This window comes from Suricata suricatta, chromosome 7 (assembly GCF_006229205.1).
Source record: "Suricata suricatta isolate VVHF042 chromosome 7, meerkat_22Aug2017_6uvM2_HiC, whole genome shotgun sequence".
Classification (NCBI taxonomy): domain Eukaryota; kingdom Metazoa; phylum Chordata; class Mammalia; order Carnivora; family Herpestidae; genus Suricata; species Suricata suricatta.
This window is the reverse complement of record NC_043706.1, coordinates 29983853-30007262: the sequence shown is the minus strand read 5'-3', so window position 1 is coordinate 30007262 and position 23410 is coordinate 29983853. Positions and strand designations below refer to the sequence as shown.

Genomic DNA, 23410 nt, shown 5'->3' with positions numbered 1-23410 from the left:
CTCCCTCATCCCCCTCAATGTCGTTCCACTCCTCCCCCTCCCATCACTAGGGTGTCCAGGACATTGTGTGACTCAGGAAACAGCTCAGACGTGAGGCGTGCAGTAGGCAGAGGAGGAGGAAAGGGCCGTGGGAGCAGAGGAGGTGGCTCCTGCCTCGGTGAGGGCTCTGAGAGTCCTTGCCTGAGGAGGCAGAGAGGATCTGGGTGTGGGGAGGGGGCTCTGGAATGCAGCCCCCTTCACTGCTGCTGCTGCTGCTGCTGTACCACTCAGTCGTCAAGACCAGAGGTGAGGCATGGGGTAGGAGAGGTGAGGGGACCTGTCTTCCTTAAGACATCGCTGGGTTGGGGGCAGAAGGCCCAGCCCCATGCTCTGAAAGGACACAGGATGAAGGAGAGTTACACTCCCCACCAAATGCAGAGAGAGAAGACTCTGCCACTGTAGCTGCACAAACCAAGGCTCTGGGGCCTGTGCCAGGGGCGGTGACTGTCAGGGGAATGGGTGGGAGGGTGCCTGTCCCAGGGAGAACCCAGTTGGCCTTAGAGCTGGGGGGCAGTAGACTCTTGCAATCACATTTAGGAAGTAAAGAGGGAAAAAGACTCCCCTGCTAGGGGAGGCGAGGAGAAAAAAGCTGGAGATGGAGACACGGGAAGGACAAGGGCTGACCAAGTCCCTTTCCCAGTCCAGCTGTCCCCACCCCCCGGATGGCTCAGTGCTGGGCCCTTCCGGGAGGAAATCCCTTCAATGTCTCAGCCATTCACCTTCCAGGAGTCCCCTGGGCCCCCCTCCTGAGCCCTGTTGCCAGCTTCCGTGGGATGGAGCCAGAGGCTGGACTTGGGAGGCTGGAGAATAAACAGGAAAGGGGGTGGAGATTAGGAGGTGAGAGTATCCAGATGCCTGGGATGGGGGGTGGGGGGTGCTAGGGCAAGGGCACCATGTGGGTAGGGATGAGGAACAGAAGCCGTGGTGGCTGAGAGCACTTGTGGGGCTGCTGCAGGCAGGTCTCTCCAGAGCACCCAGAGGAGAAATCTGGGGGCACAATGCTCCCCACGCCCATGCCACCCTCATCTCCATCCCTAGTGCTGCGGTGTGGGGACTTCCCGGAACCCTGTGCCAACGGAGGCACCTGCCTGAGCCTATCTCAGGGACAAGGGAGCTGCCAGTGAGTGTGCCTCCAGGGTGTGGGAGACCAAAAATGGGGAGGGAGAGCAGGAAGGAGGAGGGACTGGGAAAGGAGGAGAAAGGGAGGATGTGAAGGCACTAGAGGGAAACAAATGAAGACAATGAGGGAGGTGGGAGAGAAGGCAAAGAGGACCTGATGACTTGAGCTTTCCACTTTCCACCCCTGCCCAGGTGTGCCCCTGGCTTCCTGGGTGAGACATGCCAGTTTCCTGACCCCTGCCAGGATGCCCAGCTCTGCCAGAATGGGGGCAGCTGCCAAGCCCTGCTTCCCACCCTCCCAGGCTCCCCTGGTCCTCCCTCTCCCTCGGCCCCCAGCTTCTCCTGCACCTGCCCCTCTGGCTTCACTGGCCAGAGGTGCCAGGCCCAACTCAAGGACCCCTGTTCTTCCTTCTGTTCCAAAATGGGCCGCTGCCATATCCAGGCCTCAGGCCGCCCACGATGTTCCTGTCTGCCTGGATGGACAGGTGAGCACTGCAGGAGTGGGGAGGAGGGGACAGGCAGGAACACTGGGCTGGGAAGTGGGGTAGGAAAGATGGAACTGCAGTCTGCAGAACAGCCAGGCCCTTTGAGGATAGAGGCTGTGAGAATCAACAAGCCATCTTGCTGACCATTTACTGGAGACTGACATTCACCAGCATGACTGTACCAAAGGTTAAAATGTTGAAGTGTTTCCAAACCTGTTAGAAAATGGCTACTGCCATAGCCCCCTTAGTGTACCAGCCTGGCCCCTTTCCTGGTCCCTAGACCCAGTAGCTAGAGGGTTAATGCCTAGCAGAAGGCAGGGAAAAGGGAACCTCCAGGATTCTGCATAATGGGCATCTGAATGGCCTTTATTCTGCAAAGAAGTGGGAGCCCATAATAGCACCTGGAAAGACTGTTGTGGTGGGAGGTGTAATAGTGGTGGAAGAGATCTGGCTCAGAGAGAAGAATGGGTGTCAAGCTTAGGAAGAGGGGTGCAACCCTAGGGCAAGGCTACGGGACCTCTGGTGGGTAGGGTGTGTCAGCCTGAGAGAGTAGTCAGGGGTACGGGACAGAGCTGAGAGCCCCTGGAGAGGAAGGCTCCTCAGTCTACCAGGAGGGAAGGGAGGGACAGGGCAGTGAAGGCCACCTGGGGAGGAGAGTGACCTGTGAAGGGTAGACGAGCCTTCTCAAACGCAGCAAGCCACAGCAATCACCTGGGAAGCCTTGAACATCCTGGTGCCCACGTCGCAGAAAAGCTGCTTTAGTGAGTCAGGGTGGGCCCAGGCATGGAGATATTTTGACTGCCCAGGTAATTCTGAGGATTTGGGGGTGAGACACCAGCCTCTTGTGATATGACAACAAGAAATACTGTCAGTGGCAACTTGCCAGGCCTGGTGCTTTAGAGCTGGGGCCCCATGGGTCCAGTGCCACCTCTGCCACCGATGAGACGTGTGCCCTTGCATTAGACAGTTAAGCTCTCTATATCCTCAGTTGCCAGCTGATGTCCACACTTCATAAAATTGTTGAGAGGAGGAAAGGGAGTGATGTTCAGGAGGTGGCCACTTAGCTCGGTGCCAGCCGCCACCACCACCATTGCCACTGGTGGAAACAGATGGGAAGTTTGTCTTCTTATTATCCGGGACTCTGTCCCCACCTAAAGATTAGGAAATCCAGACGAGAGAGGCCAGACACACCCAGGACACACAGCGGCTGTGGCACAGCAAGGTGCTGGTCTGCCGCCCGCAGAGTCAGGCTGCTTTCCGCCTCCCCACCAAGGGAAGGTCACCACAGGAAGGACGGGGTCTCAGATCTTCTCAGCAGGGCCAGGCTGCAATATTCCTACCAACTACAGGTCCTATTTTACAGAATGGCAAAACTGAGGCAAGGGGTGGTGAAGGAGGGCAAAAAGGGTATGGGAACAAAGGGAAGGAAACATGAAAATCAGACACAGATAATCCAGAATGAGAGCTGGGTTTTCTGCGATGTGCTGGGATTGAACACGCCCTCTGTCCTCTGCCTCAGGTGAGCAGTGTCAGCTTCGGGACTTCTGCTCAGCCAATCCCTGCGTCAATGGAGGGGTGTGTCTGGCCACATACCCCCAGATCCAGTGCCGTTGCCCACCTGGCTTCGAGGGTCATGCCTGCGAACATGATATCAATGAGTGTTTCCTGGACCCAGGGCCCTGCCCTAAGGGCACTTCCTGCCATAACACCCTGGGATCTTTCTGGTGTCTCTGCCCCAATGGGCGGGAGGGTCCACACTGTGATCTCCAGCCAGGACCCTGCCCCGCTACGGGCTGTCTCAACGGGGGCACCTGTCAGCCAGTTCCAGGGAGAGACTCCACCCTCCATCTCTGCCTCTGCCCCCAAGGTGCGTCCTCACATCTTCCGCCCCTATCTCTGGGCAGGGAGGTCCCCTTCCCTCCGCTAATCTTATGACCCTGTCAGGCTTCAGAGGCCCAAGCTGTGAGGTGAATCCAGATGACTGTGCTGGGCACCAGTGTCAGAACGGGGGCACTTGCCAGGATGGGCTGAGCACCTACACGTGCCTCTGCCCAGAGTCCTGGACAGGTGAGTCGTTTAAGCCATGTCCATGGCACCTGTGGCTCATATGATCAGCCCCTGGCCTCCCCTCCTCACAGGGCTCCCAATTCCAGCCTTTGTCCCCTTCCCATCCTGTCCCCCACAGGCTGGGATTGCTCTGAAGATGTGGACGAATGTGAGGCTCAGGGTCCCCCTCGCTGCAAAAATGGGGGTACCTGCCAGAACTCAGCCGGCAGCTTCCACTGTGTATGTGTGAGCGGCTGGGGAGGCGCAGGCTGTGAAGAGAACCTAGACGACTGTGTTGCTGCCACCTGTGCCCCAGGATCCACCTGCATTGACCGTGTGGGCTCCTTCTCCTGCCTTTGCCCACCTGGCCGCACAGGTGTGACAGAGGGCTCGGGGAGGTGGCCAGGGAGATGGCAAGTGAGAGAAGCCTAAGGGGGGCAGCTGGGAGCTTCAGGTGGCCCAAGAGCTTCACACCCACCCTGCCCTCCAGGACTCCTGTGCCACATGGAGGACATGTGCCTGAGCCAGCCATGCCACGGCGAAGCCCAGTGCAGCACCAATCCCCTGACAGGCTCTACACTCTGCCTGTGTCAGCCTGGCTACTCGGGGCCCACCTGCCACCAGGACCTGGATGAGTGTCAGATGGGTAAGGCACCCCCACATCACAACTTCTCTGAGCCCCAAGCAGCCTCTGCAAATTGTTTTTCAAATTAAAAATATAATCATCTCTTTTTTCCTAATTTTATCCAGATTTGGCAATTCATCCCTACACAGTCTTCTCACCAATGCTTAGCCCTCTGGGCCCCATTTAATCCTTGTCTGTAAGATACCAGCCCTTTCTCTGATTTGGTCATTCTGCCACCAACATGCCCTCATACCTTCCCTGGCAGTCTGGCCTCCTTGCCCTTCCACCCTGGGCCCCTGTGGACTCCCGACTCTTCTCTCCTCCTAGCCCAACAAGGCCCCAGTCCCTGTGAGCACGGCGGCTCTTGCCTCAACACCCCCGGCTCCTTTGACTGCCTCTGTCCCCCTGGCTACACGGGCTCCCGCTGCGAGGCTGATCACAACGAGTGCCTGTCACAGCCCTGCCATCTAGGCAGCACCTGTCTGGACCTGCTCGCCACCTTCCACTGCCTCTGCCCACCAGGTACCAGATGGATGGGGCCCTGAGTAGAGGACACAGGGGACGAATCCTGAACATAGATAGCCCCAGGCCAGTTGGGGTCAGCTATCAAAGAATTCTTCTTTCTCCACATCTCCTCAGCCCAGATGAAAACTCTGGGAAACCCAGGGCTCCTAGGAGAAGGGCACCACAGACGGTACTGAGGTTGTGCGTGCACTACTCAACTCTGGGTGTTGCAGGGGAAGCATTCATTTCATAGTCATTGTAAAGTGCACAGCCTGGTCCACTGTACACAGAGGTCCATCAAGGAAGAGCAGAAGAGTAGTCTCTGCTAATGCCAACTCAGAACATTCCTCCTAATCACAGAAACTCTCCCTGTAGAGATTGAGTAAACCCTTAAAACCCCAAAGGGCCTGTATGCTTGAATTGGGTACAATAGGAAAAAAAAAAAGTGCCACAAGGCTGCACCTACTTCCAAGCTAGTTTTAAGGGAGAGAAGTCTCTCCAGGGGTAAGACGACAGAGCCAGTATCAGGAAGCTGAATGAAACCAGAACACTAACAGCTTACTTTATGCCAAGTACCACCTGAATATCTTCCATGCATTGTGTCATCTTGACAATAACCCTCTAAGGTCAGTATTGTTACTGTGTGCATTTTACAAATGAATAAACAGGCACAGAGAGGTTAAGTGAGTTGTCCAGCTAGTAAGTAGCAGGGCCAGGATTCAAACCCAGGGCTTCAGTAGATTTGACCAGTATACAAAATAGCCTTCCTAAGCTGAGTGACATCCAAGGAAAAAAGGTGATAAAACCATGCAGTAATCCAAGGGACAAGGTCATAGACACCAAGGAACTTCAGAAACAGACTCCCCAGGCAAAAAGTAGGAGGCAGTCGAGGTCCAGAGGCTGATCCAGCTTCAGCTCAGGATGAGACTGTAGATACCAGGACAAGCCCAAAGGCACAGGACAAATATGTGACCAAGAAACTACCCAAATGCCCTTCAAATACCCCCTTGGGGATTCCTGGTCTCGCTGGCACAGAAGCCTCCTTGGGTAGAACAAGAGGCATGACTCGCCTCCAAGCAGATGCCCATTTGTCTCATTTGATCTTCAGGACCTCCAGGCTCATTAGCCCAGCCCAGTGAGCCTGCCCCCTGTACAGAGAGAATTGCTCCAAAAGGTACTTCCTCGCTGTCCCCAAAGGTCCCAGCAGGTGCCCTGTTCCCTGAGCTGTCACATTTAAAGGAGGCAGAGCCACACACAACAGAGCAGCAGGACCGCAGACTCATCTCCCCAACTTTCAGGGAGACAGCACCCTGGGAGGGGTTGCCTGATGAGGGCACATGCTGGTTGTAGAACCTGGCCCTCCTGGGCAGACGGGTGAGCAGCCCAGGCAGGACTCAGCCCGCACCACATCTCCATGTCCTCAGGCTTAGAAGGGCGGCTCTGTGAGGTGGAGATGGACGAGTGTGCCTCTGCTCCTTGCCTGAACCAGGCTGATTGCCATGACCTGCTCAATGGCTTCCTGTGTGTGTGCCTGTCTGGTGAGTGCAGATTCCACTCCAGTCCTTCAGCCCAGGCCCCTGAACCACAGTGCAGGCCCGGCAATCACCCCAAACCTTTTTGAAGCTCAACTCACCCTGGCCTGGCTGAGGCTCCCATTCTCCAGCTCCTCTACCCCCCAAACTCTCTTCTGTTACCTCACCCGAATCCTCGTTGTGTACTCATCCATCTTCATCTCTGTCCTGCCATATCACCCAAACCACCCTTTCCGGCCCTCCTCCAGAGTCCTCCGTATACTCTTCCTGCTCATGGAGGTCCCAGATGGTCCAGCTCACCGCCTCAGGTCTTCCTTCTCCACCTTCATCTGATCCCTCTGTTCCCTGATATGATGATAACAGATGTTTCTTAAATAGTTGCTCTAGGCCTGGCACTGGCTGTATACATTTCAGGTATTACCTCAATTAATCCTTTCAATGACACTAGAAGGTAGATCCATTATTCTCCTTTACAGAAGAGGACACTTGAGCCTAGAGAGCTCGAGTAACTTGCCCAAAGTCACACAACTGGCAGGTGCTGAGCACCATCCTCCTGTCACCTCCACCTGTCCCAAGTGTCTTCTCTGGGAAGACCCCAGGTTCACTTTTCCTGGTGAGGGGAGGGGCCAGGACTTGCATTTATGCTTTTGCTGCACAGTATTTTCACCATTCACATACATAGCCAGTTTTGCCTTGTTTATATGAAGAATGAAGTTACTAAGATATGCTGTTATGTTCTGAAACTCAAACCACTATTTGAGAAGCCCCCAAATTGGTGCCTTCATTATATAATGATACATACAGATGAATCTCCAAACCAAGCCATTTGAAACAAGAGTCTCTTCATTGCAATTTGTAGCAATGTTATTTCTGTCTGTGCAAATAGAAGGCTAAATATCAGTATTCACTCTAAATTTCTGGTTTGAATCCATGAAATCATACCTGTACAGCTCAGACACAAATATTTGTGACAAACTCCCTAATGAATTCAGAGAAAATCACTAAAAGAAGGAGGAGGAGGAAGAGGAGGAGGAGGAGGAGGAGAATAAGGAGAAAGGAAAAGAAAGAAAAGAAAGGAAAAGAAAAGAAAAGAGAACATTTGCCATTTCTCCCCATTTATTCCCTGCCCCACCAGGATTCACTGGCTCCCGGTGTGAGGAGGACATCAATGAGTGTGGAAGCTCTCCCTGTGCCAATGGTGGGCAGTGCCAGGACCAGCCTGGATCCTTCCATTGCGAGTGCCTTCCAGGTAGACCAGGGCTCAAACACTGGAGGGAACAGTGGGGACAAAGGGCAGACTCCCATGCAAGTCCCTGACCCTCCTGCTGTGCCACAGGCTTTGAAGGCCCTCGCTGTCAAACCGAGGTAGATGAGTGTCTGAGTGGCCCGTGCCCCACTGGAGCCAGCTGCCTGGATCTCCCTGGAGCCTTCTTTTGCCTCTGCCCCTCTGGCTTCACAGGTCAGCAGGGGAGGTGTTAGAAAGAACTGACAGGATAGCTGAGTCCATCTGGGGTGGAGCAGAGGTCATTGCTGGATATTCAAGGGTTGGAATGTGAAAAGAAAGTGAGAATGGAACCCCTTAAGTTATTCAGTGCAAAACCTGCACAACCTGAGGCTGACAGCAGGTGTTATATTTAGGGCCCACATTGGGCCCAACATGAACGGTGTGATTAGAGCTCAGAAACAGGATGGGGTTCAACAGGAAGCCACTCATTTTGCTTATTTAGAATGTATTAAATGCCTTCTATGCCAGACACAGACACAAGTTGAGTAAGAGACCTGCTATCCTCAACTGGCTTTAAATCTAGTGCAGAGTGACCAAAAAGTCTCTTGTTGGTTATGGCCCAGAGGTGCTCTGAGAGAGGACTGCACAGGATTCTACAAGAGCACAAAGGACCAACCAATCAGTCTAGAGATGAGAAGGCTTCTTGGAGGAGGTAATGGCTGACCTGAGTCTGGAAGAATGAGTAGGAATTTGTCAAGATAGAATGAGTGCATGTTTTAGCTGCAGGTAACTGTATGTGCAAAATGATGCCATGCAGGACGTTGTGTCATTCTAAGGAAATTAGACAGTATCCTGAGGCAACAAGGAGCCACTAAAAACAGGTTCATGGGGAGTGAGCAAGTCATATGTAAAAAGTGGCTTTGGCCCCATCGAGGACATGGAGGGACTTTGTTTTCTCTCTGACCCATCTCCCCACCCCAGGTCATCTCTGTGAGGTTCCCCTGTGTGCCTCCAACCTATGCCAGCCCAAGCAAAACTGCCAGGGTCAGGAGGACCAGGCCCACTGCCTCTGCCCTGATGGAAGCCATGGCTGTGCCCCCATTGAGGACAACTGCACCTGCCACCACGGGCACTGCCAGAGGTAACCGTCCACTGTTCTCCAGGTCCTCCTCCGCTACGGCAGGAGGAGACGACCAGTGAGGGGCAAGTCTGCAGGAAATGACCAATAGGGAAGAGGAAGGGATAGTAAAGTTCTGAGGCCAAAGCCAAGGTCAGGGATCTACTAGTGAGTACTATCCCGTGAGGAGAGAGTTCATAAAGATTGGGAGAAACAGAGGGCTTGGGGGTCAGAGCAGGAAGAAAAACATTAAACCCGAGGGCAATTAATCATACATTAGAGGGGTGCCCAGATGGCACAGTCAGTTGAGTGTGTGACTTCAGCTCAGGTCATGATCACAGTTCGTGAGTTCAAGCCCCACGTGGAGCTCTGTGCCGACAGCTCAAAACCTGGAGCCTGCTTCGGATTTTGTGTCTCCCTCTCTTTCTCTGCCCTTCTCCTGCTGTCATTCTGTCTCTGTCTCGCTCTCAAAAATAAAAATATAAGGTTAGAAAAATTGAAAAAATCATACATTAGATGAATATTGAGCACCTACTATGTGTGGATGCTTTTCTAGTCACTAGAGGAATGGCACAGAACAAAAGAAACAAAACATTCTCACGGAGCTTTCATTCTAATGAGGAAAGACTGACAATAAGCAAATTCTAGAAAAAATGTATATACATATTTATACATATAGTTGGAGAAAACAAGTAGGGGGCAGGTATGGAAGCGGGACAATGCTGAGAGCAGAGCCACTGAAGAAGGGGACCAAAGTCTCAGGCCCAAAAAAAAGAAGAGGTCAGGGGCCTATGTGGCTCAGTTTGTTGAACTTCTGACTCTTGACCTCAGCTCAGGTTGTGATCTCAGGGCGGTTATCTCAGGCCCCATGTTGGGCTCCAAGATGGATTGGACTCCAGACTGGGCGTGAAGCCTACTTAAGAAAAAAAGACGGGGCGACTGGATGGCTCAGTCAGTTAAGCATCTGACTTCGGCTCAAGTTGTGATCTCACAGCAGACAGCTCAGAGCCTGGAGCCTGCTTCAAATTCTATGTCTTCCTCTCTCTCTGCCCCTCCCCCGCTCATACTCTGTCTCTGTGTGTGTGTGTGTGTGTGTGTGTGTGTGTGTGTGTGTGTGTGTGTCTCAAAAATAAATATTAAAAAGAAAAGAAAAAGTCATAGGGGCCTAACCAATGATGAGGGGTGGGGAGGGGAGAAGAAAAAATCACCAGAAGAAGAAAAACATCTTCCTTTTTCTCGTTATGACCAGATCCTCATGTGTATGTGATGTGGGCTGGACAGGACCAGAATGTGAAGCAGAGCTAGGGGGCTGCATCTCCATGCCCTGTGCGCATGGGGGAACCTGCCACCCCCAGCCCTCTGGCTACAACTGTACCTGCCCCACAGGCTACACAGGTGAGGCCCTTCCCAAACCACAGACATTCTGGGCTGGCCACCTCTAATCAAGAGAAAGACCAGTAGAGGCATGTGTCCAAGGACTCGAAGTCTTGGTCACCACCAAGCAGAACTGGGCATGTGCTGCAGGGCACACAGGTGGATGTGCAAGAGGTGATAAGAAAAGAAAATAGGTTGGATGGAAGGGAATAGGGATGGGAATGAGGGAAAGAAAGGGGAGGTAAGTGGAAGAAGACAGAGAGAAGAGGATCCCCTTTCTCAGACTCCACTCATTTCCATCAGGGCCCACCTGCAGCGAGGAGCTAACAGCTTGTCACTCAGGGCCCTGTCTCAATGGTGGCTCCTGTAGCCCCAGCCCTGGGGGCTATTCCTGCACCTGCCCTCTGAGCTACACTGGGCCCCGCTGCCAGACAAGCACTGACCTCTGCGCCTCTGGTGAGTACCTACCATGCCCTTGGGCTCGGCCACAGGAGGATGGAAGAACTGGTCAGGGTGTTTGTGCCATATGATAAAAATTAATTGGCTACCATGAGCTGCAGTTTTGACGGGGGCAGCAGGGAGTGCATGTGTGTCCTGGGCAGGGTGTGACTAAGGTCACAGGCCAGGTATGGGTAAGGAACCCAACCCCTCACAGCCTCCTCTCTCCAGCCCCGTGCCTCAATGGGGGTACCTGTGTGAACAGGCCTGGCACCTCCTCCTGTGTCTGTGCTGCGGGCTTCCAAGGCCCACGCTGTGAGGAAAGGACCCGTCCTAGCTGTGCAGACAAGTGAGCAAGACCCCGAGCGGAAGGGAGGGAGCCCTTCAACTTTCCCACCCATCCTCCCCATCTCCTCTCAGGCTCCAGGCTGCCTCGAATTCTACATCCCACATCCTTTCACTATTACTCCCTTCCTGGCTTCCCATCTCATCACCACGTCACACACTCTGTCCCCTTTGATTTCCCTGACTTCCTCCCACTGTGCCTTGTCTCTGTTCTGCCCAGCCCCTGTAGGAACAAGGCAACCTGCCAAGATGGCCCTCAGGGTCCCCACTGCCTCTGCCCTCTTGGCTACACGGGAGACAGCTGCCAGGTGAGGGGTGCGGAGCCAAGTGTGCTGAGGAGGGCGGTGGCTGAAGGGCTCTTGTGGGAGGGTCTCGGGGACTAGAAGAGCAGGGAACTTGGGAAGATACACACATGCAAGGGGGTGTGGAATCTGGGAGTTGAGGTCTAACTTGAGGTTTGCATGGAGTAGAAGTCATGAAAGGATTTCTGATCCCAGGGACTGTTCTGGGATGTGGGTATCAAAGAAAGCCAGGGTGGGGGAGTGAGGCTATCACCTGGCCCCAGACCATACAGGAGAGAGCTTGAGAGAGGTAAGGATTTTGAGCAGCTGGCAAAAGACCACCTCTGGGCCTGAAAAGATAACACTCTGTCCTGCCCCATGCTCCCTCCTAAACTTCAGATTCTGATGGACATATGTGCCCAGAAGCCCTGTCCACACAATTCCCACTGCCTCCAGACTGGGCCCTCCTTCCAGTGCCTATGCCTCCAGGGATGGACCGGGCCTCTCTGCAACCTTCCAGTGTCCTCCTGCCAGAAAGCTGCTTTGAGCCAAGGTACTAACCCAAAAACCAACTGGGGAACAGATAAAGAGAGCAAGGGCATCCACACACAACATTTGCCCAAAACAACCCAACTAAGAGTCAAAGTAACAAAGACCAACCACTACTGCTGATTCTATAGCTCAGCCCTCCTATCACCGTGCTCGGTGCAACTCAAGCAACACCAACCAACTCGGTCAACAAGACTCCAGTTTATCACAACCACTGGGACATAACTTGATGTGAAGCAACTCAACTATGTCACTATCATCACAACTCACCTAGAATGGATCACACTTAACCCAACTTCACTCAACTCAACTGCTGCTCCACAATGACTCTGATGTTATGCCAACCCCCTTGTGAAAGACTATTCCTCCCTCATTCAAATGAGGCATAATATGAGCAGATCTCAGGAAAGAGACTACCGTGGGGTTAGGGGATGAGAATCACAGTGAGAGAACATCACAGGATACAAATTCAGGGGACAGACTTAGGCACCTAAAGTTTTCACTGAGTTCTTTCTTCCTTGAGACTAACAAGTCTTAAGCCAAGAAATTCTAGAATTGCTTATAATGTTCTACTAGGTTTAACAAGAGGTATCTCTCTCCATTTAGCAGAACAGGCAGGAGGGGGATCTTGATGTTTTAACTTCATCAGCACCAGAACGTACTGACTCCTTAGGCTCCAAGTGGTCTCCACTCACCCCAGCAATTTTAGTAATCCCCAAGAGCCTCTCTGCTCTGTGTCTGGGGCTCCTGAGAACCTAACTTAGCTTTATCTATCCCTGTTTGCCTTTCTCCTCAGGCACAGAAATTTCTTCCCTGTGCCAGAATGGAGGTCTCTGCATCGACAGCGGCCCCTCCTATTTCTGTCACTGCCCCCCTGGATTCCAAGGCAGTGTGTGTCAGGACAGGGTGAACCCATGTGAGTCCAGGCCCTGCCAACATGGGGCCACATGTGTGGCCCAGCCCAGTGGGTACCTCTGCCAGGTAAGCAGGTCTAGAGGAAAGCAGTGGGGAGACAAGTATGGGTGGATGTGGGAAAAGCAGTTGCGGGGGGGGGGGCGGGTGCAGTGATGTATTCACTTCCCTTTCCTTTACCCATGCATCCAACCCACCACCAAGTCATGCCATGTTGCCTCCTAAATATTTCCCAACTCTGTCCTTCTTCCTTCACCCTTTGTCCCACTGCCTCAGTCCAGGCTTTTGCTGCATTCCACCCGGACACCTGAAGCACCCTCCTAACTATTGTCCCTACCTCCCCACTTGTCCAGCTGTAGGCTCCGCTTTTACTCCACTACCAGGATGCTTTGTTGGAGCTCCGTTAGGCTGACCGTCACTCCCCTGCTTAGAACCCTTCAGTGGCTGCCTACCGCTTTGATAGTGAAGTCCAAGGCCAGCATGACCTAGCCTTGCCTGTTTCTCAGGTCTCATGTCCCCATACCCCCGCCTCCCGACTCTCTGCTCCAGCTGTTGCTGGCTTTCCAACACAGCCCTTATACTGGCTCTTCAGTGTCCTTCTGCACCCCCTTCCACTGGACGGTGCTCAAGAGGTGCCATCCTCAGGGAAATGTCCCTACCTTCTCTCCAGACTGGGTTTGGGCCTCTCCCTGGTGGTTCAGATGATGGAGCAGAATAGGCAAGCTGGGATTCAAGTCCAAGCAGCCTGATGCCTGTACTCAGAACACGGACTTTGGATAAAAGGCATGATGCAGACCCCCTAACTATCCTCTTTAACTTTTTAATTTTATTTTTTAACTTTTTATTATGACCATTTGCAGACATACACAAAAGCAGTGTACTAATTAGTAGTGAACATCCCTTCACCCATTACTCAGCTTTACTTCCCCTTTCCTGAAACTTCTTCCCTCAGAGTCTCCAAAACACCCCCTCACCTGCTTCTCCCAGCCCTCTAAGCCACTCCTCACACTCTGTAATTCCCTTTTTCTCCACCTTTCTAAAGTGCGGTATTCTTACATGCTCTCCTTCCTCTTGCAAAACTCAGCACATGGTAGAGACCTCATCAGTGACCCTTCTCCCACTAGCAGAAAGATAAGACACAATTAGAAAATGGCTAAGGTTATGAAGTCACAGACCTGCACTGAATCCCAGCTCTGCCACCTACTAGCAGTGTGACTCGTGCAAGTCACTCAGTCTTTCCAGGAATCATTTGCCTTTTCTGTAAAGTGAGAATCAAAGGAGATCATTCACATACAAGTTTGTTGGGAGCGTTTTATGAGGTTATGTATAGAAATCATGCAATAAATGCTACCTGCCTCTCTCCTCTGGTTTGACTGAGAACTTCATGGAAGTGGGAATGAGTTTCTTTATATTCCTGGTGCACCTAAAACAGTGCCTGGCACGAAGTAGGCATTCAGTAAACGCTTACAAATTAATTAAAGCATGCCAGAGCCTGGTGGGGGTGTAACTGGGGGAGGGAGGTCTTACCAAAAACAGAGCCATATTTGATGGCATTGTATCATAAGATGGCTTGGGGCTGCTAGAGCAGTTAAGTTGCACACTGTTGAACAAGTGTACACCATGGAGTTGAGATAGAAGAGTTAAGCTACGCACGGCAGTGATGGATGATGAGTTGAGTGATACTTTGAGCTGGAAGGTAGGGAAGAACTTGGGCAGACTATCTCGAGCTAGCTCCCCTGGACTGTTGAGATGGACTGCATTATTGTTCCCTGTCTGACCCTCTTTGTCGGCAGTGTGCCCCAGGCTACAACGGACAGAACTGCTCGAAGGAATCCAACGCTTGTCAATCCCAGCCCTGTCACAACCATGGAACCTGCACCCCCAAACCGGGAGGCTTCTACTGCACCTGCCCTCCAGGTTTTGTGGGACTGCGCTGTGAGGGGGACGTAGATGAGTGTCTAGACCAGCCCTGTCACCCCCCAGGCACCGCAGCCTGCCACTCTCTGGCCAATGCCTTCTACTGCCAGTGTCTGCCTGGATACACGGGTGAGGACTGGGTGGGTGCATGTAGGCATCTCTGTGGCACGGCTGAGCTGACAATCCCCACCCACAGCCAGCCTAGTCATCATGACCATCCCCCTGCCTCCCCACCCCAGAGAATATGCCCCAGGATCCCTTTGCCGGCGCAGGTAGTGCTGGGTAAATTCCCAGTAATAAGCTAGGAATGAGGCAGTGACTAAAGCAGTGTATGACGTCTAATCCCACCCCACCACAGGCCAGTGGTGTGAAGTGGAAACAGACCCTTGCCAGAGCCAGCCCTGCTCCAACGGAGGGTCTTGTGAGACAACAGCAGGACCACCCCCGGGTTTCACCTGCCACTGCCTCCAAGTGAGTGACCATAAAGTGGTCTTCTCTGTTTCCCCCAACACTGGTGCAGGGTGAGAATGCCTGAGTGGGATCCTAGAGGGGAGCCCAGGCAGCACTGGTGTGGGATTATTGGTGACAGCCAGCCCATGTTTATCTCTCAGAAGCAGTTCAGGGGGGCAGGCAGGATCAAGGGGTAGCACGAATGGAATTTTCAGAAATCACTGGCACTGCCTAAGGTAAGGCCCCAGAGTCAAGCTGGGTGACCTTGGACAAGTTCTTCTGTGTGTGTGTGTGTGTGTTTATGGACCTCAGATGCATGAAATTGGGTTAATCATAAGCCTTGGTTCATGATACACTTATCATTGGTTTGTGCATGGCCTTCTTTTTATTATTCTTACAACAACCTAACCTAAGAATTACAATGGGAATGCTGACTCACATTTACTTATGTCTACCTCTATTCTCTTCCCCCTCCAAAGAAAGAGTATATCACCCTATGTCCAACTATTAAGATAATATTTGTTTAATGCCACTCTATTAAGTGTTTAGTCTTCTGGGTTGTTGCACACAGCTGTGATTCATCCATTTCCACTGTGTAATACGTCATTATGTGAAAAAAACCACGGACCATGGTTTCAACATCTATAAAATGGCTTGATATAAACTTGATGTTCTCTGAGGCCCCTTCCAGATACACGACTCTAGGACCTTCTGAGTTATCATAACCCAAGAGTTTGTTTGTGGGGGAGTGGGAATGATAAATAATACAAGGGCCTTCCCCAACATCTCTCTCCTCTCCACAGGGTTTTGAGGGCCCCACCTGCAGCCACAGAGCCCCCTCCTGTGGCCTCCACCACTGCTACCATGGTGGCCTGTGTCTACCCTCCCCCAAGCCCAGCTTCCCACCCCGCTGTGCCTGCCTCAATGGCTACGGGGGCCCTGACTGCCTGACCCCACCTGCTCCTCACGGCTGTGGACCTCCTTCTCCATGCCTACACAATGGCAGCTGCTCAGAGATCCCTGGGCTGGGGGCCCCAGGCTTCCGATGCTCCTGCCCTCCCAGCTCTCCAGGGCCCCGGTGTCAGACGCCCGGAGCAAAGGGATGTGAAGGCAGAAGTGGAGATGGGGCTTGTGATGCTGGCTGCAGCGGCCCTGGAGGAAATTGGGATGGGGGAGACTGCTCCCTAGGGGTCCCGGACCCCTGGAGGGGCTGCCCTTCCCACTCCCGGTGTTGGCTTCTCTTCCGGGATGGGCAGTGCCACCCACAGTGTGACTCTGCAGAGTGTTTGTTTGATGGCTACGACTGTGAGACTCCTCCAGCCTGCACGTGAGCCTGAAACCCTGACTTGGGGTTGGGGGAAGGAGGGCCTTTGAGTTACGATGTGACCACAGCCTCAGGCTCCAGGGAGTTTCCACCCTTAATAACCATGATAAAGTAGGGGTGGAAAACACTAGGCTCCAATCCAGGCTCGTAGGGTAGCATCAATATTCAACCTGGGGACCAGGAAGGAGGGCACTGACTGTGTGGGCTCCTGTCTAAGAGTTGTGAGAGCTCTGGCCTCGAGTCTCTAAGACACGTTGCCATGGAATATCTCCCCTAGCAACCAGCACCCCTGAGGGAAAAGGTCTTTGGATTCTCCTTCAGGGAGACAGGAAATCTTTGGAAGGTAGAGAGAGGGGACAGTCTTAGGAAACAAGGATGTCAAAGGCATTAGAGCGTCTGGACTACCTACCACCCATGGCCTGATTAATCCCATTGCTCTGGAGCTCTCCCCACTTAGCAACCTGTACCCTAGAGGCAATGGAATATCAGGCATCTCTCTGGGATGAAGAAGGGGATCAAGTTTCTTTGGGGATCCTGAGTTCCTCTCTCCTCATCCCACAGCCCAGCCTATGACCAGTACTGCCATGATCACTTCCACAACGAGCACTGCGAGAAAGGCTGCAACACTGCAGAATGTGGCTGGGACGGGGGTGACTGCAGGCCCAAAGACGGGGAGTCCGCATGGGGGCCCTCCCTGGCCTTGCTGGTGGTACTGAGCCCCCCTGCCCTGGACCAGCAGCTGCTTGCCCTGGCCCGGGTGCTATCGCTGACTCTGAGAGTGGGGCTCTGGGTAAGGAAGGACACTGATGGCAAGGACATGGTGTACCCCTACCCTGGAGCCCAGGCGGAAGAGGAGCTAGAAGGAACCCCAGATCCCTCTCATCAAGAGAGAACAGCCCCTCGAACACAGCCTGTGGGCAAGGAGACAGACTCTCTTGGCACTGGGTAAGAAGGCCAGGCAGAAGGATGGGGCAGACACTAGTTTTTTAATGGGTGGAGGGAAAGGAGCCAGCGACCAACACGAGGGATTCTAAGGCACCTCCCCCACAGGTTTGTGGTAGTGATGGGTGTGGATTTGTCCCGCTGTGGCCCTGACCACCCTGCATCCCGCTGTCCCTGGGACCCTGGGCTCCTGCTCCGTTTCCTTGCTGCCATGGCTGCAGTGGGGGCCTTGGAGCACCTACTTCCAGGACCGCTGCTGGCTGCCCGTCCTCGTGCTGGCACCGGTAGGTGGCCCCCTGTCATTTCCGCTGACTTTGCTGCCAGACCCACTTTCATGTTAGCAACCAGCAATGGAGGCCAAATGACACAGGACTGCGGGAACCCCAAATGTTCTGTGTGGAGACTTACCCTCATGAATCTCTCAGTCTCTAATTGGATTTCCTCATGACCCATTTGCTGTTCAATCTCCTTCCTTATTTCCCTAAGTACTTTATCCTAACATTTACCATAGACCTCCCACAAACCTTGGGTTCTGGTCTATCCTCTCTACTAAATCCAATAACCCCTCTGTCGAACAGCTCATAGTACATGAAAGAAGATTAACTCATCTAGCACTTACTATGTGCCAGGCCTTGCTCTAAGGGCTTACCAATATTAACTCATTTAATCCTCCCAACAACACCATGAGGCAGATACTATTATTGTTCCCACTCTACAGATGGGGAAACTGAGACAAAAAGAAGTTACTGCACTTGCCCAAAGGTCTCACAATAGTACCCAGCCTCACCAGAAATGGTCTCTTTTTGTGACTGTCTCTCTCCCACCAGCACCACCCACCAACCAGCTTCCCTGGCCTGTGCTGTGCTCACCAGTGGCTGGGGGGCTCCTCCTGGCCCTTGCTGCTCTTCTCGTCCTTCAGCTCATCCGGCGGCGGCGCCGAGAGCATGGGGCTCTCTGGCTGCCTCCTGGGTTCATTCGAAGGCCTCGAACTCAGCCGGCTCCCCGCAGACGCAGGCCTCCCCTCGGTGAAGATAGCATCGGCCTCAGGTAAGAGTGAGGATGAACCCGGGCTCATGGAGAGACTCTTTCCTGTGGAGTTTTATGATCAGAAGTTGATATCAGAGGAAGAGGAGGGGGGAAGGAAGGCTGCTGGAAATCCTGGGGACCCTGAAGATCCTCTACCCATATACCTGCTTCCAGGGCACTGAAGCCAGAGGCAGAGGTTGAGGAGGACGGAGTTGTGATGTGTACAGGCACCAAGGAAGGCGAAGAGGTAGGCCAGGTGAAAGCACTGGGACAGAAATGGTCCTGCGGTGATGGTGGAGTTAAAGGGACAAGTCAACTTTCCTTCACTGATCCTTGCTCTGATCCCCAAGGCTGAGGAAATGGCCTCACCATCTAAGTGCCAGCTCTGTCCTCTGAGTGGTGACTGTCAAGAGCTCCCCCAGGCAGCTATGCTGACTCCTCCCCAGGAATCTGAGATGGATGCCCCTGACGTGGACACCCGTGGACCTGGTATGTAAGACAATCCAGATCAAGAAAAGGAAAACTCCTTTGACTCTTTTAGAATCAGAAAACCTTTGATATTAGAACGGAAAAAACTAAGGTTAGAGTTAGTGCCTTAGAATTGTGGTTCTCAAAGTGTGGTCCCCAGACAGAAGAATCAGTTTCACCAGGGAAATTGTTAGAAATACAAGTTCTCGGGGCGCCTGGGTGGCTCAGTCGGTTAAGCCTCCGACTTTGGCTCAGGTCAGATCTCATGTTCGTGGGTTCGAGCCCTGCGTCAGGCTCTGTGCTAACAGCTCAGAGCCTGGAGCCTGCTTCTGGTTCTGTATCTCCTTCCCTCTCTGCCCCAACCCCTCTCATGCTCTGTCTCTCTCTGTATCAAAAATAAATAAAACATTAAAAAAAAAAAAAGAAATACAAGTTCTCAGGCTCCACTCCAGAGCTACTGACTCAAAATTCAAGATAACTGGGGAATCTGTGTTTTAACCAGCCCTCCAGGTAAGTCTAATCCAGGCTTAAGTTTGAGAATTACTGCCCTAGAATGTTAAAGAATTAATGCCTACAGGCTCCTTTTACAGATGAGGAAACTGAAGCACAGAGAAAAGCAGAAAAGTCATTTGACTAAAGTCACAGAAAATCAAGAACCAGGGCCGGGCTTCCTGACACCTGAGGCTGATTCTCCCTGAGCCCCCATGTTCTCCTCCTACCCCAGTTATGTCGTTTTGATTATTTGTCTCCCATCCCTCATGACATGTCCTCCCATCCCTCTCATCCACAGATGGGGTGACACCCCTAATGTCAGCAGTTTGCTGTGGGGGAGTGGAGTCCAGGACCTTCCAGGGGTCATGGTTGGGAAGCTCTGAGCCCTGGGAACCTCTGTTGGGTGGAGGGGCCTGTCCCCAGGCTCACACTGTGGGTACTGGGGAGACCCCCCTGCACCTAGCTGCCCGATTTTCCCGGCCAAATGCTGCCCGCCGCCTCCTTGAGGCTGGAGCCAACCCCAACCAGCCAGACCGAGCAGGGCGCACCCCTCTTCACACCGCTGTGGCTGCTGATGCTCGGGAGGTTTGCCAGGTCAGTGCACACTGGGATCACTAAAGGGACCAGGGGGGCGAATGCATAAGTAAACCTGAGCAAAAACATCCCCCAGGTTTAGCCGAGAGGAAGGTGATGTGAGATTGGGGATCTGAAAGGAAAAACAACAGATGACTGAATATGGATTTGGGGATGGTTAAGAGTGTGAGGGATCTGAGCTAGCAGTCCAGGACATACCAAGGGTCACTGTCCCTCTTTGGCTCCCCAGCTCTTGCTCCGCAGCAGACAGACTGCAGTGGATGCACGGACAGAGGACGGGACCACAGCCTTGATGCTAGCAGCCAGGCTGGCGGTGGAGGACCTGGTTGAAGAACTGATTGCAGCCCAAGCAGATGTGGGGGCCAGAGATAAATGGGGTATGAATCCGGAAAGGTTGGTGGTGTGCCATGGAGAAGTTGCACAGTTGGAGTGTGAGATAAGAGGCAAAAAAAAAAAAAAAAAAAAAAAAAAAAAAAAAAAAAGAGGAAGCAGCTAAAGGACCAACTGGAGGCTGGGCGATTCCATCCCACCTAGCTGTCAAGGTGGTAAATCTGCGGTGCGGTGTCAGTATAAAACTCTGAGTCTTCCCCTTTCATCCTGAACAACATACACACACTGCGCTAGTCCACTGGAAAATAGGCTGAGGAAGAAGTGTCTGTGAGAAGGGGGAAGGGTCTCGTGGGGGGAGGTCTCCCGGTCCCATCGAGCCCAGAACAATGCTCCATTGTCCCTCCCGCGAGCCTGTGACGTTACTAGAAGCAAGGTTTCCTTCCGACCGGCGGTCACCCAGGCAACGCTTCCGCCTTTGAGGTAACCCAGCCAGCCCGAATAAGTCCTTCCCCCTAAACCAGAATCCGTGGGAAACAGGAACCCAGGCGTCTGGTCCCCAGCCTCTGGGTAACAACCTCCCACGTCGCCCTCTAGGAAAAACCGCGCTGCACTGGGCCGCCGCCGTGAACAACGTCCGGGCCGCCCGCTCCCTTCTCCAGGCCGGAGCCGAAAAAGATGCCCAGGACAGCAGGGTTAGACTGGGGGCACACACAAGAGCGCACCCCCCCCAAAAAAAAAATCATGAGAGAGGCCGGAAGAGCGGTAACGTCGTACAATTTGAATGGGGAGGGGCCAGTGGTCAAGTGAGTGGAGTTCGGAAGGGCCAGCCCTATGGGCGTGGCCCTCCCTGATCCCGCCCTCTGGCTGTTTCTTCCGGTGCAGGAGCAGACGCCGCTGTTCCTGGCTGCCCGAGAAGGCGCGATGGAGGTAGTCCAACTGCTACTGGGACGAGGAGCGGCCCGAGGACTGCGGGACCACGCCGGGCTAGCGCCCCGGGACATCGCTCGCCAGCGCAACCACTGGGATCTGCTGACGTTGTTGGAGGGGGCGGAGTCCCTGGCTCCCGGCCGCGGGGCGGGCGCTTTCCCGCGCTCCCGTACCGCGTCAGGAAACTTGCCTCCGCGTCGGGGCGGGGCTCTGTTCCGCAGCCGGACGTTGTCTGCGGGTGCTGGTCCGCGTGGGGGCGGAGCATGTTTGCAAACCCAGACTTTGTCGGTAGAATGGGCCGCGCGTGGAGGCGGAGCCTATTCGCATTGCCCGAGCCCAACGAAAGGAGGAGCAGGAGGCGGCCCGTCCCCCGGAGGCCGTAGGTTTTCTCCAGGCATGCGCGGGCCTCGGCCCAACCCTGCAGTAGTGCAAGAAAGATCTGGGGTCACTTCCGGGGGCGGGGGTGGGGCCTCGGCCGACGACTGGCCCTGCGATTGGGTGACCCTGAGAGCTTGTGGCCCCCCCTCCAACACTCCAATACTGTCTCCTTGCCTTACCCCGTCCCCGGAGCAGGGATCCCCTCAAGTCGCCTGGGATCCTCCAACCCACCGAGTAATACCTTTAAACGCTGGAGGCAAGGGTCAAAAATAGAACACTACATGACAGGGATTCTAAAAGTGAGCACCTAGTATAGAACAGTCTGGAAAAACTCCAGATTTTAAGATCCTGGAGCCCCAAAAGTGAGGAGTCATGAGTATTGTGTACCTCCCAAAGTGACTGTATGCCCACTCCTCGTCTTAGACGTGGAGGAGAAGCTGCAGCCCTGAGGAGGGCCCAGCCCTTCTCCCAGAAAATAAGGGTGAGGAGCTACAGAAGGGTGGAGTGGAACCAGTAACTACAAACATAAAGGACGTAAGACATTCCTGTATATGGTATCCAAAGGAAGCCTCTATCACCCCCAAATGGCTGACAAATATTTACTGAGTACCTACTATGTGCCAGGCACTGTGTAGGTGCTGAAGCGGGTGGGTCAAGGGCCACTCCAGCTTATGACTTCTTGCACTTCACCCACTTCCCTCCTCAACAAACCATCCCAGGGATGAAGCGCCATTCTTCTCGTCACCACACACTCTATTTAAGAACCTCAAATCTGTTACCCCATAATAAAGCTTACTTGAAGCTAACCCTTATTTTGGAAGAGTTGAGTGGAATTGGAAAAAATATGAAAATGATTGCATATCGTTTTCAGAATTTTATGCCCTAAGATCAAAGTCATCCCTTTAGGGGCACCTAGGTGGTTTAGTTGGTTAAGCATCTGACTCTTGATCTCAAGGGCATGGGTTCAAGCCCTGCACTGGGTGTGAAACCTATGTAGGAAAAAAAGCCATCTCTTTGGATGGAGGCTTTGAGTACAGTTCAAGAGTGAGAATAAGTAGATTTGGGGGATACTGTGTTATTTTAGAGTATCACCTGAAAGCAAGAGTCTCTAGCAGCCCAGGGAGAAACCACACATACAACTATGTACACACTTTGTCCTCTTCAAAGGACATTTAGTTATGAGCACTTAGAAGATTCCTAAGGCCTCAAGTCAAGAGAGATGGACAGAGTATCTCAAACATTATACACCTTTCAGAAATGGTTACACCTCTTTAATGGTGATGAGCCTGAGACATGGAGGCATAAGACATTTTGAAAGCTCATAGTAACTACCATTTATTGAGCATTTACTATATGCCAAATTATCACATTTAATCCTCACATCAATAAGGTAGGTCCTATTAAAGCTCCATTTTACTCTTTGAGAAACTGAGGCACAGAGATTTTATTTGCCCAAGATTGAAAGGTAGAACTAGATCTCTCAATCACTAGACTGACTTCATGCTCCAAGTCACTCAGCTGTAAACTCCATAATATGGCAAGGTGCCATTTAGAGGTCCCAACTATCTCTATCCTGTTCCCACCCTGGTGCCAGCCAGACTGACCAGTATTAAGACCAAGCCAGGGAGGTAGTCATCTCCCTTTTCCATTTCTATACCCTTCATTCATGACCAGAGGAAAGTTTCTCCTACCTCTTGTCTCATATTTGGTATGTATCTTGTCCCCTTAATAGATTGTAAGCACCTAAAGGGCAGGGATAACTATTCAACACATATTTATTGAATACTTACTGTGTGTTGGAGCCACTGCTAGGGGTATATGTACATGTTTGAGGGCCCAACATCCCTAGGTCAGAGTACTCTGCTTCCCACTGGAACCATACCCCTCCCTGTCCCCATAAGTCTCTGGGAAGCTGGGACACAGAAGAGGGACAAAGCCTACATCAAGGTCCTCTTAGGAAGGGGACCTGCG

General features: G+C 52.8%; 2 protein-coding genes across 8 annotated transcripts in view; one reads left to right on the top strand and one right to left on the bottom strand.

Moving 5' to 3' along the window:
* Positions 1 to 20259, bottom strand: part of LOC115295718 (butyrophilin-like protein 1) — a 58064-nt gene extending 37805 nt beyond the window's left edge. For 2 of the 6 annotated variants that reach the window (XR_003910540.1, XM_029943878.1), the window contains exons 1-4: positions 20003 to 20259; positions 18620 to 18736; positions 18415 to 18532; positions 18094 to 18313 (exon numbers count right to left, since the gene is read on the bottom strand). The gene's annotated coding sequence lies outside the window, so the exon portion shown is untranslated. Of the gene's footprint in view, positions 1 to 28; positions 370 to 17208; positions 17617 to 18093; positions 18314 to 18414; positions 18533 to 18619; positions 18737 to 20002 lie in introns of those variants that run through there. The other 4 variants (XR_003910542.1, XR_003910541.1, XR_003910539.1 and 1 more) reach the window with 4 other exon arrangements.
* On the top strand, positions 90 to 22251 carry NOTCH4 (notch receptor 4). 2 transcript variants are annotated; one of them, XM_029943876.1, is made up of 30 exons: positions 90 to 285; positions 1078 to 1159; positions 1351 to 1643; positions 3163 to 3510; positions 3588 to 3710; positions 3829 to 4065; positions 4180 to 4335; positions 4642 to 4836; positions 6243 to 6356; positions 7486 to 7599; positions 7687 to 7809; positions 8557 to 8716; positions 9942 to 10087; positions 10370 to 10522; positions 10736 to 10853; positions 11070 to 11157; positions 11530 to 11683; positions 12476 to 12660; positions 14385 to 14637; positions 14867 to 14979; positions 15762 to 16285; positions 16844 to 17227; positions 17333 to 17508; positions 18052 to 18271; positions 18425 to 18497; positions 18601 to 18739; positions 19509 to 19804; positions 20034 to 20181; positions 20729 to 20826; positions 21017 to 22251. In XM_029943876.1, exons 1-30 carry the CDS (start codon positions 225 to 227, stop codon positions 21710 to 21712), a joined length of 5970 nt encoding a protein of 1989 aa, XP_029799736.1. In that variant the 5' UTR covers positions 90 to 224; the 3' UTR covers positions 21713 to 22251. The 2 variants fall into 2 exon arrangements, with proteins under 2 accessions (XP_029799736.1, XP_029799737.1); XM_029943877.1 differs by lacking the exon at positions 6243 to 6356.
* The last annotated feature ends 1159 nt before the right edge of the window (positions 22252 to 23410 follow it).